Source organism: Syngnathus scovelli, chromosome 14 (assembly GCF_024217435.2).
Source record: "Syngnathus scovelli strain Florida chromosome 14, RoL_Ssco_1.2, whole genome shotgun sequence".
Classification (NCBI taxonomy): Eukaryota; Metazoa; Chordata; class Actinopteri; order Syngnathiformes; family Syngnathidae; genus Syngnathus; species Syngnathus scovelli.
Genome location: NC_090860.1, coordinates 7,787,670 through 7,802,400, shown reverse-complemented (window position 1 = coordinate 7,802,400; position 14,731 = coordinate 7,787,670). Strand labels below are relative to the sequence as shown.

The window sequence follows — 14,731 nt, the reverse complement described above, 5'->3', positions numbered from 1 at the left end:
GATTGGCTGATTTTCTTCTTTGTTTTGTATTGCGGCGGGGTAGCACCAGCTTCAATGGGCATTGCTGACATCTACTGGTTGAAGTTATATATGAAAGGAAAAAGGAACGAATCACTTTAGGAAGTGATTCGTTCACTCTCGTTCACTGACAAGATTTGTTCTTTTTGAACGAATCGTTCACTCAACAGCCAACACTACGATGGACCTAAAAGATCATGTTAGCAGCACGTTAGCAACTTTATTTGTAGTACTGCTTGGTTGCAGTACAGAAGTGCGGAATGCTTTCATTAGCATGGTAACTACCACAGTGCTAATTTTGTGATATTTAGCTTGATTATCCTCGACGAATGTTGGATCTCAAATGAGCCATCATTACATGCTGGTTCTCGCCTGTACCAAGAGCAATAATGTGGAAATACTTAAAGTCGATTATTAGCAGTGATAGTCGCAGGCAGGGATGCTCTGGATTTTAAATCTCAATGCCTTCATGGACTCGACCGGATGATAACGCGTAATCACGTTTGCTAAAACGGGTCCGATGTACATGAAATTTTGTTTCGTGTATTGGGTCGCTTTAAGTTAACGTTGTAAACAAAACAAGTATTGCGTGTTAAGATGTCTGTCGTTGAGAAAGAAAACTAAAGATGTGGAGTTATAGTTGTTTTTTTATTGGCAAGGTCTTAAGTTAAAGTCCCAATGATCGTCACACACACACATCTGGGTGTGGTGAAACTTGTCCTCTGCATTTAACCCATCCCCTTGGGGAGAGGGGAGCAGTGAGCAGCAACGGTGCCGCGCTCGGGAATCATTTGGCGATCTAACCCTCCAATTCCAACCCTTAATGCTGAGTGCCAAGCGGGCAGCCAATGGATCCCATTTTTATAGTCTTTGGTATGATCCGGCCGGGGTTTGAACCCACAACCTTCCAGTCTCAGGCGGACACTCTACCACTAGCCCACTGAGGTGGGTTGTTTAATGGCGGTCAATAGACGCGGCAATACAGCAGATGAAACAACAACCCCCACTCTCCAGGTAAGAAGGTTTTGTGCTGTCAGGAAAAAGCGGAAAAGCAAGAATATGTCCTTATAAGGCACAGGTGTCAAACGCAAGGCCCGGGGGCCAGATACGGCCCGCCACATCAATTTATGTGGCACGCGAAGACAAATTGTCACTACTGGAATTGCAAATTGTCAATTTTCTTTTTTTTCAATATTTGACCAGTTTTTACTCGTCTGATTTGAAAACGAGTTATTTGTCAGTTTGTTTTGTAGCTTTTACTGTATATAATGTGAGGTGCTCATACATTTATATGGGTTGCCAGTCATAATGGCCCTCCGAAAGAAGCTATGACTACAATGCGGCCTGTGAAAAAATTAGTTTGACACCGCTGTTATAAGGTAAATCTCTGCTCTGCTGTTGCCTGACTATTTGGTATCGTCACCTGACCATTTGGTATCTATGCGAGAGTCACTGCCCTGTGTGTGTGTGTGTGTGTGTGTGTGTGTGTGTGTGTGTGTGTGTGTGTGCGTGTGTGTGTGTGTGTGTGTGTGTGTGTGTGTGTGTGTTGTCAGTTGTCTGTGCCTATGTGTGTTGGAAGGTTGCACAGCTCTGTGTGCTGTATACGTGCTCTGATTGAGCAGTCATGTTTATATAAAATGAGACAAATGGCCTCGATCAACAACAGTCCATAGATAAAAGCTAAAGAGTTGATCTAATTATTCCAACACCTATTTTCATTTTGTTTGGAATTCCTAGGTACATAGGCGTTGTGGAACAATGCGAGGGACTAGACTGTCTTTTGCTAAGTGTATTTTCTTGCCAAACTATCGAGCACAGCACAAAATACTATTGTGTAAATATGGTGTCAGGGTTTTCCAGATTATCCTTATCGTATGATTATGTTGGAATGCAACCTGTAATAAATAACCTGGTTAGATTAGTTTTATGCTTATAGTGGAATGTAACCGGTAATAAATAACCTGGCTTGTCCCATCATACACAAGGTCGTAAAACACCCCCTGGTATGTTTTGACTAGAGGACAAGGGCTTTCTCTATCCAGTCCACTCTTACCCCCACTCTGTTTTTCTTAATAAATATGCCCTTGCTGGAGGGAGAGGCAGACTTCATTCCTTCAACGGGTGAACTCTCCACCTGCAGGTGCCTAAAAGGACTTGTTTGTCTCCCGTGTGGTTCTTGCAAAATAAGTTGGAGTGAGCGCAACTCTAACATGCGGGATAACCTATTTTCAATTATTTCAACAAAGAGCTCGCTCGCCGCTGTCCAAAAGACACTTTTGTTAGCCAAACATCGTTGAACAAGTGTTGTGATTGCAGTGTGAAAATGTCTGGGACCACAGCAGAGTATGTAAAGGAAAAGGACCGCAGTCGTCGACGACTGGAGCATCTTTGGCTGCAGCCTTATGTTGTGTTGCGCAGAGCAGGTTAGTACACGTCTAGCTTCTATTATGAATCCTCTTCCAGTGTTTATTTTTAGTAGAATTCTATTGAAATCATGTGTTAGGGTTTTCCAGGTTATCTTTATCGTAGGATTATGTTGGAATGTAGACTATAATGATTAACCAATCTTGTCTTGCTCTCACAACGTAGTAAAGTAAAGTGGTTGCTTCCTCTGCTTGAGTGACCAGCTGCAGAGGAAGCAATCAAAGTTGTTCTGTTTCCCACAACATCGTAAAACACCCCCTGCTCTGATCTTACCAGAGGCCGGGGGTTCACCAAACCTGTCCACTCTCACCCCCACTCTGTTCCTCCTAATAAATATGCCCTTGCAGGAAGGAGACTTTTGAGACTTCATTCGATAATCGCTGTTCAGACAGCGACGAATGGACTCTCCACCTGCAGGTGTCTAAAAGAACTTGCTTGTCTCCTGTTTGGTTCTTGCAAAATAAGTTGGAGTGAGCAAATCTCTAACATCATGTGTGATATGCTGATTGAAAAAGTCCTTGTATAGGTTTTGCCAGTTTCTCTTCAACTGTAACTTTCATTGTTAATATGTGTTTGTCTTGTTTTGCAGACATCAGTGAAGCTATTCGTCCTAAGCAGGAGGAACCAGACCGCATTAAAGAGGAAGATGTGGACAAAGAGGTCCACCACTTCAATGAACAAATGGAGCAGAAGTTTCTATCCACTGTAAAAGAGGAAGAGCCAGAGCGGCCTTGTAATGTAGAGGAGGGAGAGGACTCCTGCGATATTAGAAAGGAAGAAGAAGATACCTGCAAGATGCCATTGACTGGTGTGCCTGTGAAGCGTTTAGATGAGGGTCAACATAAGGTGAGCACAGGGGCGGAGCCTCCAAGCTGCAGCTCAAGTCAACAAATGACCAGTGTAAGTAATGGAGACCACTGTGGAGGGTCACAAGCAGCTCTACCGTCAGATAGTGGTGAGGTGTTGTCACATCTTCCTGCTGCTACTGCTGCTGCTGATGATGAGTCTCAAACCAAACACAGGCAATGTTCTCACTGTGGAATTTTTTTTGCTCATAGCAGTAGCTTGAAACAACACATGAGAATGCACACAAGAAAGAATTTTTTTTTCTGCTCGGATTGTAGCCAAAAATTGTCTCGGAGGAAACATTTAACAGTGCACACAAGAATCCACACTGGCGAGAAACCTTTTTCATGCTCAGTTTGTGGCCATAAATTCTCTGAGAAGGGAAGCTTAAAATCTCATACAAGAATCCACACTGGCGAGAAACCTTTTTCCTGCTCAGTTTGTGGCCAAAGATTCTCTCAGAGTGGAAATTTAAAAACACACACAAGAATCCACACTGGCGAGAAACCTTTTTCATGCTCAGTTTGTGGCCAGAAATTCTCTCAGAGTAGACATTTAACTCAGCACACGAGAATCCACACTGGCGAGAAACCTTTTTCATGCTCAGTTTGTGGCCAAAAATTCTCTCAGAAGGCAAACTTAAAATCTCATACAAGAATCCACACTGGCGAGAAACCTTTTTCATGCTCAGTTTGTGGCCAGAAATTCTCTCAGAGTAGACATTTAACTCAGCACACGAGAATCCACACTGGCGAGAAACCTTTTTCATGCTCAGTTTGTGGCCAAAAATTCTCTCGGAGGGAACATTTAACAGTGCACACAAGAACCCACACTGGCGACAAACCTTTTTCATGCTCAGTTTGTGGCCAAAAATTCTCTGAGAAGGGAGTCTTAAAATCTCATACAAGAATCCACACTGGCGAGAAACCTTTTTCATGCTCAGTTTGTGGCCAAAAATTCTCTGAGAAGGGAAGCTTAAAATCTCATACAAGAATTCACACTGGCGAGAAACCTTTTTCCTGCTCAGTTTGTGGCCAAAAATTCTCTCAGAGTGGACATTTAAAAAGGCACACAAGAATCCACACTGGCGAGAAACCTTTTTCATGCTCAGTTTGTGGCCAGAAATTCTCTCAGAGAGTAAATTTAAAAAATCACACAAGAATCCACACTGGCGAGAAACCTTTTTCATGCTCAGTTTGTGGCCAAAAATTCTCTCACAGGGTAAGCTTAATCAGGCACACAGAAGCCCACACCTAACCCTGTTGCCTGCTCAGTCAGTTGCCAAAGAGTCTATTGACTTTATAATAATTCTATTCTGGTATGCACATTTTGATTGAGATGCTGAACTCCTTCCCTTTACTGCTGTGAGAAGTTCATTTCATTTTAGTTTTACCAATGAATTTGAAAATAAAGTTAACTGGCCTCGACATGATAATAGTTTTGTATTTTTCATTATACTTTAGTTTTTAGTTGTGTGTTTATATTCAGGGCAAGTTGCTTAGTTTTTATTAGTGGCTGTTGTTAGGGTTTACAGATTATCTTGATCGTATGGTTATGTTGGAATGTAGACTAGAATTATTAACTGTGTTTAAACCTTTTACCTTTCCTTGACTCTGAAAAGTTTATCCATTCAGTTGTTGAAATTTTTCAAATGGTGTGGAAACATTCTTGCTTAGTTAGTCATCTAAAATGTTCCACTAGTTTCTGTTTCCACGCCCTTGTAAAACAATGAGCTGGGACCTTCCGCACTGATTAACCAGTTGCTGAGGGGACCATCAAACATGTCCAACGTCACCCCCACCCTACTTGTTCTCAATAAATATGCTCTTGCAATAGACCAAAGGCAGACTTTGTTCGAACATTGCTGTACCAACAGTAACGAGCACATTCTCCACTTGCAAGTGCTTAAAGGGCATACTGTCTCCCGTGTGGTTCTTGCAAAATAAGTTAGAGTCAGGGCTGTGGACTCGGTCGGACTCGGTCATTTTTGCCGGACTCGGTGCTGATTTTGACCGAGTCCACCTGTTAGGGTTTTCAGGTTAGTTTGATCCTATGATTATGTTGGAATGTAGACTGTAATGATTAAATCAATCACGTCTGGCCCTCACAATGTAATGATTAAATCAATCACGTCTGGCCCTCACAATGCAGAGTAAGATGAAGTGGTTGCTTCCTCTGCTTGATTGACCAGCTGCAGTGGAAGCAATCAAAGTTGTTCTGTTTCCCACAATAGTGTAAAACACCCCCTGCTCTGATCTTATCAGAGGCCGGGGGTTCACCAAACCTGTCCACTCCCACCCCCACTCTGTTCCTCCTAATAAATATGCCCTTGCAGGGAGGAGACTTTTAGATTTCATTCCTGGAGCGAGTGATCTCTCCACCTGCAGGTGTCTAAAAGAACTTGCCTTGTCTCTGTGTGGTTTTTGCAAAATAAGTTGGAGTGAGCAAATCTCTAACACCACCGAGTCCGACAATAAAAAAAAAAATACATTCAATTTTATTTTCATCATGCTGCTGAGAATGCGCGTAGGAATACTGTCCACAGCCCTGCTTACGATCAATGCGGCCACGTTGAGTTGCACTTAGGCTAATGTTTACATGTACCAATGTCAAGGACGATTATGTCACCCAGCTTATATCATTGTGTTTCGATAGTTGTGGGGTCGTCACTAATTATTTGTTTTTAGATAAATGTCTGAGCTATAATGGTGTAATTAATGATTAAAAAATATTATCTTACATGTCCTGTGTTTCAGAATGGTTATTTAATTGGGCGAGAGTGTGTGTTTTCAAGCGTTTTGCCTCATGCCAATGGCACTCAGGGCTAAGGGTGGGCTTCAATGACTATTTTTGTAAAGCCACGCATTTAATACCATGTCAAATAATATATTAGAGTGTAGGTTATGTTCCAATGTATCCACTTATATCGGTTAAATTGTCAACCGTACATTTATGACTACGCCATGAGTGATCTACGTTATGAACTAGCACAACTCCGGTAGGGCAGGGAAAATGTTATCGATCCGACGTCCGATTGGAACGTCGCCTCACTTTTACGTCCGCACTCTCAGCAAGGGATCCTATATAAGCCAAACCAGCCAGTGTGAAAGCAGTTGCGTTCGTTCTGCATATATAATTAGCTATTTTGTTGCTCGGATAAACATGGCATCCAGAAAGAGTCATGTGTTAGCCTTGAATAAAGACTAAGAAGTCATATGAATTAACAGAAAAAATGGACAGCCGGACTCGGACTCGGTGCAAAAATCCGACCGAGTCCACAGCCCTGGTTAGAGTACCACTCTAACAGCTGTTTAGGATTTTGTATTGTTCTGCTTTTCATGTTCATGTGGATCAATAAAATGAAAAATAAAATAGTGTTGGATATCCCCCATTTTTCTTCAACAGTTTTTTGTTACTTTGCCTTGCTAATAACGTTAAAATGTAAAGTCCCTCCTCCATCTAACGCTTGCTGGCGCTGCTGATTGGCTGATTTTCTTCTTCGTTTTGTTTTACGGCGAGGTAGCACTAGCTTCAATGGGCATTACTGACATTTACTGGTTGAAGTTATATATGAAAGGAAAAAAAGTGATTCGTTCACTCTCGTTCACTGAAAAGATTCGTTCTTTTTGAACGAATCCTTCACTCACGAGCCAACACTAGGTCCCGCCCTATCAACCATGTTGGAAACCACTGAGAAGTGCGACATGCGGGAAGTCTCTTCCGGATCATCTCTACACATGACACACCGCACAGCCCTGAAATGGACGATCGCTCGTTAGATCTGACAGATGCGCAGAAAGAAACTAAATCCAAGTATCCTTCAATTACAAAAAAATATGAATGTAAGTTAAACTTTAACTAGAGTTTAAGTGTTAGCTTAAATTGGGAACACTGTACGGGTGTGTACTTGATGTTGAATTGTCGTCAGATGCCCACTAGGGGGCGATTTGGCTGGAAAATAAGAATTATTTCAACGTAAAAATGTGATTTACGGTTGACAAAATAGGCTTCTTTGTTTTCCTATCTCAGCAGTGAATTCAAAACACACTTTAAACAAATAAACAGATTAATCTGTGATTTTTTTTAATCGTCCAGCCCTAGTAATAAGTAAGGCTAATTTTGTTTTACAGTTAAAATAAAGTGAAGTGATGTTTAAAGTTAACATTACCTGTTACTTTGTTTCAAAAGCAAGACCTGAGTTTTGTCTAAAATAATGACCTTGTTTTCATTTCTTACAGATTTGGATCATACAGCCGATGTACAGTGAGTGCCCTATTATGTCAAGAGTTTATTCATAGTTTTAGGTTAGGTCATGGCTGTGTTAACATTTGGTTATGCTTTCTCAGAATTCATTCCTGGGGAGACACTCTGGAGGAAGCCTTTGAACAATGTGCCATGGGCATGTTTGGCTACATGACGGACACTGAAACAGTGGAACCCATCGATACTGTAGAAGTGGAGTCAGAAGGTGAGAAATCTGAATGCAATCATTAATTCTGTGTAAATATTCATGCTTTTCTCCGGATGTCTTCAGGGGAAGACTTTGAATCTCTACTCTTCCACTTCCTAGATGACTGGCTGTACAAGTTTAGTGCAGAAATGTTCTTTATTCCTCGGGTGAGTATGATTTTCACAACTTGCCTGTATCTTAACAATCAGTTCCTATGCCACCTGTAAGATGAGGAATATTTTGCATTTAACACATAGCCGATTAAACCTGATACACTGTTTGAATGTGTGCGACAAGTTAATTATTACTATACTTCTAAAATAACATTTGGATTATATTGTTTCAATCTTCATTGTGGTTTCATTTATGTTTCTTCCAACAGGAGGTCAAAGTTTTGTCTATTGACAGAATGCATTTTAGGATTCGCTCCATCGGGTAATGTTGACCTCTTTAGGACTGTGACTTACTGTTCTGTTGACTAAAATTACCTCACAATCTCATTTATCCAAACTTTCTCAACCCTTACCCACATATTTTGTGTGTTGAAGGTGGGGTGAAGAATTCTCACTGTCGAAGCATCCGCAGGTACAAATCCTGACAAAAGGTTGTTCAGAGAAAAAATGACAAAGTAACAAAAATGTTTTTTGTCTCCTAGGGTACGGAGGTGAAAGCCATCACATACTCTGCAATGCAAATCCACGATAAAGAAAAACCAGAGATATTTGCAATTATTGATATCTGATACCTCAAAATGATGGTCACACAGCTGGTTCATTAGGACTGGAGTACATTTATGGCCAAATTAATTGGCCTTTTTATGTATGAACTTGATAATTTAATTGTAAAATATAATTTGCTGCTTTTGGGTTCTGTGATAGGTTAGAAATGTATGATACTACATTAACGATTAATTGCTTATGAATTGTCTGAATAATTCAATCATGATTATTTTTTGAAATGGTAATCAATGTTTTTTTTTTACTGAATATTTATTCTATTAAGAAAAACAATGCTTCTTAAGTCCATCAATCAAGAATTTCCTTCCATACGGGATAAGGTGGTTAGAAAATAGATGGAGGGATGGAAAATGCACTCCTTTAACTTTTTCTTGAATCTTTGTACATCAAGGGTCACCAAAATTGTGCTCGTGGCCTTTTCCAACCATAGCTCACTATTGATGAGTAGTTTTATAAAATCTGCTATTTCAGAAGTATGTATCAATGTATGTGTTAATCACAATTGCATGAATTACGTACCTCTCAGTTAAAAAAAAGGTTGCTGACCCCTGATTGAATGTAAGTAAATTGCCTTTGCATTTTTTTGTAGTAACTGTGGTTGAAAAATAAATCTATTTTGAAAAAATGCAATTTTAAAGCAGTTTCAGCAGTGTTCTTTGAATACTTCTGATGACACAATGTTACTCCCAAAAAGTGATAAGTACCTATCGGATTCTGAGAAATAAGATATTCCTCTCCCTTTTTTCTTTTTTTTTAACTCATTAGCAAATCCATGTCATTGTGGCATATGGTATGTATTTTTTCATAAGTAAATAATTTTGTGTGCATTTTTTCATGCCAAGTAATCTCTGTTTCTAAAACACTTAAGCAACAGCTGCAAGTGCTGTATGTAAAACAATGTATTAAAATATTCTTTTCTAATTCTATATAATTGCAAAATACATTGTTGATTGGATTGATCAATAGACTTGGAACTTAGATATGTCTGACTTTAACTACATTTCAGATTGTCCTTTTTTTACTTCTGCAGGATATTTATTTATTTATTTATTTATTTATTTATTTACAAGGGTTTGACCTTTTTGTTGGTGATTAGTACGTCATTTCCGGCGGCTTCCTCTCTTTCTCCTCTCGTTCATATGTAGCTGCGCCATCTCCCCATTGTCCGTTGACGGAAGGTAACATCACCGAAGCTCCACTGGACTAAATTATCACGACGCTGTTGATCACAAGGACTATTGTTAGCTTTTTAGCTGCTAACTTGAGTTGCACAAAGCCTCAGCACGGCGAGCGACGCTGCGTTTGTTCCATCCAGTGGCGTTAGCGAGGTTTGAGCTTAGCAAGTGCTAACAAAGAGGCCAATTGAAGTCCGCCATCGTGTTGAGACCTGGTTACGAGGAAAGCAAAATGGAAGACACAAAATACCTACCGGAGCTCCTGGCCGAGAAGGACAGCTTGGATTCATCTTTCACCCACGCCATGAAGCTTATTTCTGCTGGTAAGTTGATTCGTCTGGTGATGAGCAACCCACGGCCCGTTTTTTGAATCATTGAAAAGCATTGCAATGTGTTCATCCAAAACGTATTAAACATGTGATGTCCACGTGAATCATCCATGATTGCGTTCTGATTTCTGAATATATTCCTGATTGACTACTAGCTTCTTGAGTTGGTTGTGGTTCTTTTACTTTTGCGTTACCGCCAATTCTTAGCGTGAATGTCATCGCCCATTTGATGCAAAAGGTTTGGAGTATCATTTGTACCATATTAATATGAACAATTGTAACCTGGATCGCCTTTGGCAAGCAATCTATCTTTATTGTCACTGTTCACGTTTCCCATTGAGTGTGCCCCCGTTGTGCTAACATTGAGTCGTTCCACGTCCTCGTGTCCTGGTTTCTATGTTCATTGTTCACATTCTGCAGAGATTGACAGGATCCAAAAAGGTGAACCTAAGAAAGAACAAGACAAAGAGAAATACCTGGATCTCTTTGCTACAAAAACTCTGCAGCTCAAAGAGCGTGTACTTATACCATCCAAGCAGTATCCTAGGGTAAGTCAATTGTAAAATAAAATGCCGCTGTTCTGCACTCCTATTGTATAATTATAGCATGATAGATTTGGTTTTGTGATAATGAAGGATAATAATTAGTAGAGGTTTCTGCATTGCGCTCATCTTAAATGACTCGAAATAAGTTCATGAGTCTAAGCTGATTTCTGCATGAGCAAACCAGCCGGTTTTGCTACTTAACTAGAGGTCCCCAGGGAAGACACTGTGCTAAATTGTTTGTTTAATTTCAAAAGGTCAACTTTGTCGGCAAGCTATTGGGGCCACAGGGTAGTACCATCAAGAGGCTACAAGAGGAAACTGGTGCAAAAATTTCTGTTTTGGGAAAAGGTTCCATGAGGGATAAGACTAAGGTATGCACGGAATTTAGATGTTCTCAATTCTATAATGCAGGATTTGCCCTTTGTCTTTAGTTGTACTAGAGTTTGACTTGTCCTATTAGGAGGAAGCGCTACGTAATGGCGGTGAAGCAAAGTATGCTCACCTTGCATTGGAGTTGCACGTTTTCATTGAAGTGATGGCACCCATCCCAGACGCCTACCTTCGCATGGCTCATGCGATGGATGAGGTCAAAAAGTTCCTGATCCCAGTAAGTCACTCATATTTTTACAACACTGTTTTACTTTGATATTGTCAATGCTTTGACAATATATATTTTTTTAGGAACCTGGTGAGTATGACCCATATATGGACCCCCATTTCCTGAATGGCTCTCACGACGGTTCAGCCAGGGGCCGTGGCGGGCCTATGGGAAGAGGCCGAGGTGTACCACCAGGCCCCGGGCCGAGGTAAAACTGATGTAACCAGTGATGCTCCTTTGGGGCAAAAAAGTGCCAACGTATCGTCTGGTTTCCACAGAGGGCGTGGACTTCCCCGCGGTGGTCCTCGTGGGGCCATGCGCGGTGGCGGCCCACGTGGAGGAGTGAGCCGGGGCAATTCTCGAGGCGGGCCAGCCGGTAGAGGTGGACCCACGACTCCTACTCGAGGAGGTTCCTCCTCACGGTCCAGACCCCCTGCTACCGGGGCACCGAGGATGCTCCCCGCCGCTGCCCTTTCACACCAGCAAGTCCCCCCGTCGGGCTCCCAAGCCAAACCTGAGTCCTATGAAGACTATGTAAGCTATTAAACATAGCGTTCTTATTTAGACATCTCAATAAATGGTTTATCAAACACACGTCTTGACATCTTTTTGCCAAGATAATGTACTCAGTGATTTATCTTCCTTCCAGCCTGCTTATGAGGATTCATATGCAGAGCCAGCCTATGAGGGATATGAAAATTATTATAGCCAACAACCTTTACCCACGTAAGTGAATATTATAACAAGAACTTGCCATTACATTTCAGCACAATATACTTACATATGAAATCTCTTTACAGGGATACTGAGTATTATGACTACGGTCATGGAGAGCCCCAGGAAGCTGCCTATGAGCAATATTGTAAGTATTCAACGCTATTTGTCCATATTTGAAAGATAGATGAATGTATTTTTTTTGTCTTAATTTCCCACCCAATTAGCTCAGGAGGACTGGGAGGGCACATGGGCCGCCTCTGCAGCCGGAGGCAAGGCTGCTCCGGCGAGGCAGGCAAAAGGAGCCTATCGAGAGCATCCCTACGGAAGATTCTGAACAGCTACCGGTAGAGGGTTGCCACGGCAACTGCCTTGGATTGTAACACTTAACGTTTCAAAAGTAATTTCCATGGTTTTTCCCTTCTCTTTTTATGGTTTAGTTTTAATAGTTTATCATTTTTAGCACAGATTTTGTTGCACGTGTTCAATTTTCCGCGAGTAAAAAGTGTGGTTTCCTAGTAACTGTTAAAATTAGTAGTTGGCGGTTCCATCGTGACAAACCTCCGAGGCATTCATATTTTAGCAATATTTACTGGTTATGTTTTAATTGTATCAACAAAATTATCGTGGCGAAAGAAATCTAGCTTCCATATTTAGTTCTTACAAACGGAACAAAAGAGCATAGTTAATTTGCAGTCTAAAAAAAATTGTTTTATGGTCCAACACGAATCTTATATAAGAGTTTTTGTCTTCTAATAGGTCAATCAAACCTTATGGTAATAAAATACAACAAAAGAAAAAAAATATGCTTGATAATATGATTTGTCACAATTAACTCTCAAAAATACTGAAAGCCAACCAATTCTCAATGTTTGTGCCAGGTGGCTGCAGCCTTCTCAATAGTTTGTACATAACTGTAGGACAACTGTGTATATTGTAAGACACGTAAAAAAAGAAAAAAATGCTTAATTGTGTACGTTTGGCTAAATAGAATTCTAAACGCATTTATCCAAATGTCTTTCTGCATTGCGTTGTTTTAATAAAGTTTCTAGTTTTGAGTTTAAACTTGATTTAAAAGTGGTATTTTGCCTTTGTTTGTACCCAAAAAAAAAAAAAAAGATTTCCGTTGGTGAACATGTAAAAATGTATTTGACGCTGAACAAGCTACCTGTGTACTGTCAGTAAGATTTTTCTTTAAAGCAAAACAAAACAGTGTATGGACTTTGAACTAAGTATTGTTTTTCCAAATTTCCTAAACTATACTTGTAATGTCACTTACAATAATAAAGTTCATCATTCCACGAGGTACGGTCTGCCGAATAGAAGTTGGACTTGATGATCTCCTGCTTGAATATGCATTGTCGTCAACCTTTAGTGTATCTGCAATCCTATAAGGCGTCAGCCACTTGAAGTAACAACAATATTTCAAACCAAGCTTGCAGGGGTCTTGACTTTGAAGCAAAGTCATGCTGGCTGCTTTTTTATAAAAGACAAAAATCGCTGAGGGGAGGATTCTAAAAGCCAAAAGATCGCCACATGAAGGTAAAACTAACCAACTCTCATCTATTAGATTTTTGTTTTATTTTGTGACCAAGTATAAGGTAATTAAAAAAAAAAAAGTGCAAAATGGTATCAGCTATTCCGAGCAAAATAAGCCGCACAAAAATAGATCAGAAATTGTGATGCAACTCTTGCTCAAATAAAAATAAGTCGTAACTTAATGCAATACCTTGACAATTTTTGGAGATTGGTGATGAATGAAAATTAATTTCATAATATATCACCTAACAATACTTGTGATAGTAATATCCCAATAATGAAAAAAATAAAACATGTTTGAGTTGCTTAAATCTTTAGCTCATGTTAGATTTGCATGCTTGCCCGTGTGAGTGTACGAATGCATGTTCAGTGTGCGTATTTGTGCTGCTAAGAGCTCATTTTGGCTTTCTTTTTAGGTGTTAAGTGACATGTCTCAATGCTGGAGACAAAACTGCTTCCAAGATCCCTGAGCAATCACGGTTGGTGAAAAAAACATTTTTATTACATCTTGTGTCAAAGAAACTAAAATTTGCTCTGTTTTTTTACTCAGGTCATTCAAGTGTCCTTTTGAAAGGAGGGAGAAACTTTGTAGCAGTCAAGGCTGCTTTGTCGTCACTCAACCCGCACTTCGCTTTGCAGAATGTTTTCTGAGAAGACAAGTCATCTTTCCTCTACGAGGATTTTTTTTAATATACTATAACGGTTTTTACCCAGTTCAGTCTAAACTTGCAATGTTAATGTTGACTTGAATAAAATATATTTATTGGAATTAATGCATCATTGACTTATCGCACATTTTTGATGGTTGCAAAGAGATGAATACTTCCTTTAGTCTACAGATAACCAAAATACAATGTAAGCAATTCTACAATGTAACTTAATGTCTCAACTTGAAAACCATTAGGATTCATTTAATCCTTTATTGATACTTATGAGGAAGTTGTATTATCATTTTTGATATAAGTTTGACCTTTTGTGGCAGTTTAAGATCATACCAGATGCACTGGGATTTCACAATTGAAAAGTTGCTTTGGCCCATGAACCTCCAGCTCACAATATAAGTAAATTAGTGTTATAAAGGATAACTAATTGTCCATCCATATTTTGTCATAAACATTAGGCAGGATGTGCTGTACTGGTAGTCAACTGCAAAACATTGCGTCGTCAAGTGGTGTGCAAACTTTGGCACAGGGGCGTCAGTAGCCCGCTGCATGTTTTCAACATGTATCCACCCATAGCGTTTTGAAAATATATTTTAAAAAAATGTCTTTCTAATATGAACATTCAATATCGTCTAACAACCTTAGAGCTTTGAAGCTGACGTTCTGGCCTTGAAATGTAGCGTTGTGACGTTGG

The 14,731-nt window shown here is 40.0% G+C and overlaps 3 protein-coding genes across 7 annotated transcripts; all 3 read left to right on the top strand.

Annotated features, from left to right (window-relative positions):
- Nucleotides 1-172: 172 nt before the first annotated feature.
- On the top strand, nt 173-6,029 carry LOC137839490 (gastrula zinc finger protein XlCGF57.1-like). 3 transcript variants are annotated; one of them, XM_068653027.1, is made up of 3 exons: nt 173-295; nt 2,335-2,441; nt 3,032-6,029. In XM_068653027.1, the coding sequence occupies exons 1-3, from the start codon at nt 279-281 to the stop codon at nt 4,543-4,545; spliced, it is 1,638 nt and encodes a 545-aa protein (XP_068509128.1). In that variant the 5' UTR covers nt 173-278; the 3' UTR covers nt 4,546-6,029. The 3 variants fall into 3 exon arrangements, with proteins under 3 accessions (XP_068509128.1, XP_049597354.1, XP_049597366.1); XM_049741397.2 differs by having other exon boundaries at nt 192-1,032; XM_049741409.2 differs by lacking the exon at nt 2,335-2,441 and having other exon boundaries at nt 192-1,032.
- Nucleotides 6,030-6,957: 928 nt separating this feature from the next.
- zbtb8os (zinc finger and BTB domain containing 8 opposite strand) lies at nt 6,958-9,112 on the top strand. 2 transcript variants are annotated; one of them, XM_049741434.2, is made up of 7 exons: nt 6,958-7,130; nt 7,527-7,551; nt 7,635-7,756; nt 7,859-7,905; nt 8,121-8,173; nt 8,287-8,323; nt 8,394-9,112. In XM_049741434.2, the coding sequence occupies exons 1-7, from the start codon at nt 7,049-7,051 to the stop codon at nt 8,478-8,480; spliced, it is 453 nt and encodes a 150-aa protein (XP_049597391.1). In that variant the 5' UTR covers nt 6,958-7,048; the 3' UTR covers nt 8,481-9,112. The 2 variants fall into 2 exon arrangements, with proteins under 2 accessions (XP_049597391.1, XP_049597390.1); XM_049741433.2 differs by having other exon boundaries at nt 6,960-7,130; nt 7,823-7,905.
- A 466-nt stretch (nt 9,113-9,578) lies between these two features.
- On the top strand, nt 9,579-14,152 carry khdrbs1a (KH domain containing, RNA binding, signal transduction associated 1a). 2 transcript variants are annotated; one of them, XM_049741432.1, is made up of 11 exons: nt 9,579-9,973; nt 10,400-10,527; nt 10,779-10,895; nt 10,985-11,131; nt 11,206-11,330; nt 11,401-11,656; nt 11,772-11,848; nt 11,923-11,984; nt 12,064-12,236; nt 13,792-13,854; nt 13,926-14,152. In XM_049741432.1, exons 1-9 carry the CDS (start codon nt 9,883-9,885, stop codon nt 12,171-12,173), a joined length of 1,113 nt encoding a protein of 370 aa, XP_049597389.1. In that variant the 5' UTR covers nt 9,579-9,882; the 3' UTR covers nt 12,174-12,236; nt 13,792-13,854; nt 13,926-14,152. The 2 variants fall into 2 exon arrangements, with proteins under 2 accessions (XP_049597389.1, XP_049597387.1); XM_049741430.2 differs by having other exon boundaries at nt 12,064-13,854.
- Nucleotides 14,153-14,731: the final 579 nt, after the last annotated feature.

Excerpts from the sequence above, each read along its gene's own strand:
- khdrbs1a (XM_049741432.1), top strand. The coding sequence starts at position 9,883 with ATGGAAGACACAAAATACCTACCGGAGCTCCTGGCCGAGAAGGACAGC. Across the intron at positions 11,132-11,205 it reads TCAAAAAGTTCCTGATCCCA|GAACCTGGTGAGTATGACCC; the intron begins GTAAGTCACTCA and ends ATATTTTTTTAG. Across the intron at positions 11,331-11,400 it reads CCACCAGGCCCCGGGCCGAG|AGGGCGTGGACTTCCCCGCG; the intron begins GTAAAACTGATG and ends TGGTTTCCACAG.
- zbtb8os (XM_049741433.2), top strand. The coding sequence starts at position 7,049 with ATGGACGATCGCTCGTTAGATCTGACAGATGCGCAGAAAGAAACTAAA. Across the intron at positions 7,906-8,120 it reads AAATGTTCTTTATTCCTCGG|GAGGTCAAAGTTTTGTCTAT; the intron begins GTGAGTATGATT and ends TTCTTCCAACAG. Across the intron at positions 8,174-8,286 it reads TTTAGGATTCGCTCCATCGG|GTGGGGTGAAGAATTCTCAC; the intron begins GTAATGTTGACC and ends TGTGTGTTGAAG.
- LOC137839490 (XM_049741397.2), top strand. The coding sequence starts at position 1,007 with ATGAAACAACAACCCCCACTCTCCAG. Across the intron at positions 1,033-2,334 it reads CAACAACCCCCACTCTCCAG|TGTGAAAATGTCTGGGACCA; the intron begins GTAAGAAGGTTT and ends TTGTGATTGCAG. Across the intron at positions 2,442-3,031 it reads TGTTGTGTTGCGCAGAGCAG|ACATCAGTGAAGCTATTCGT; the intron begins GTTAGTACACGT and ends CTTGTTTTGCAG.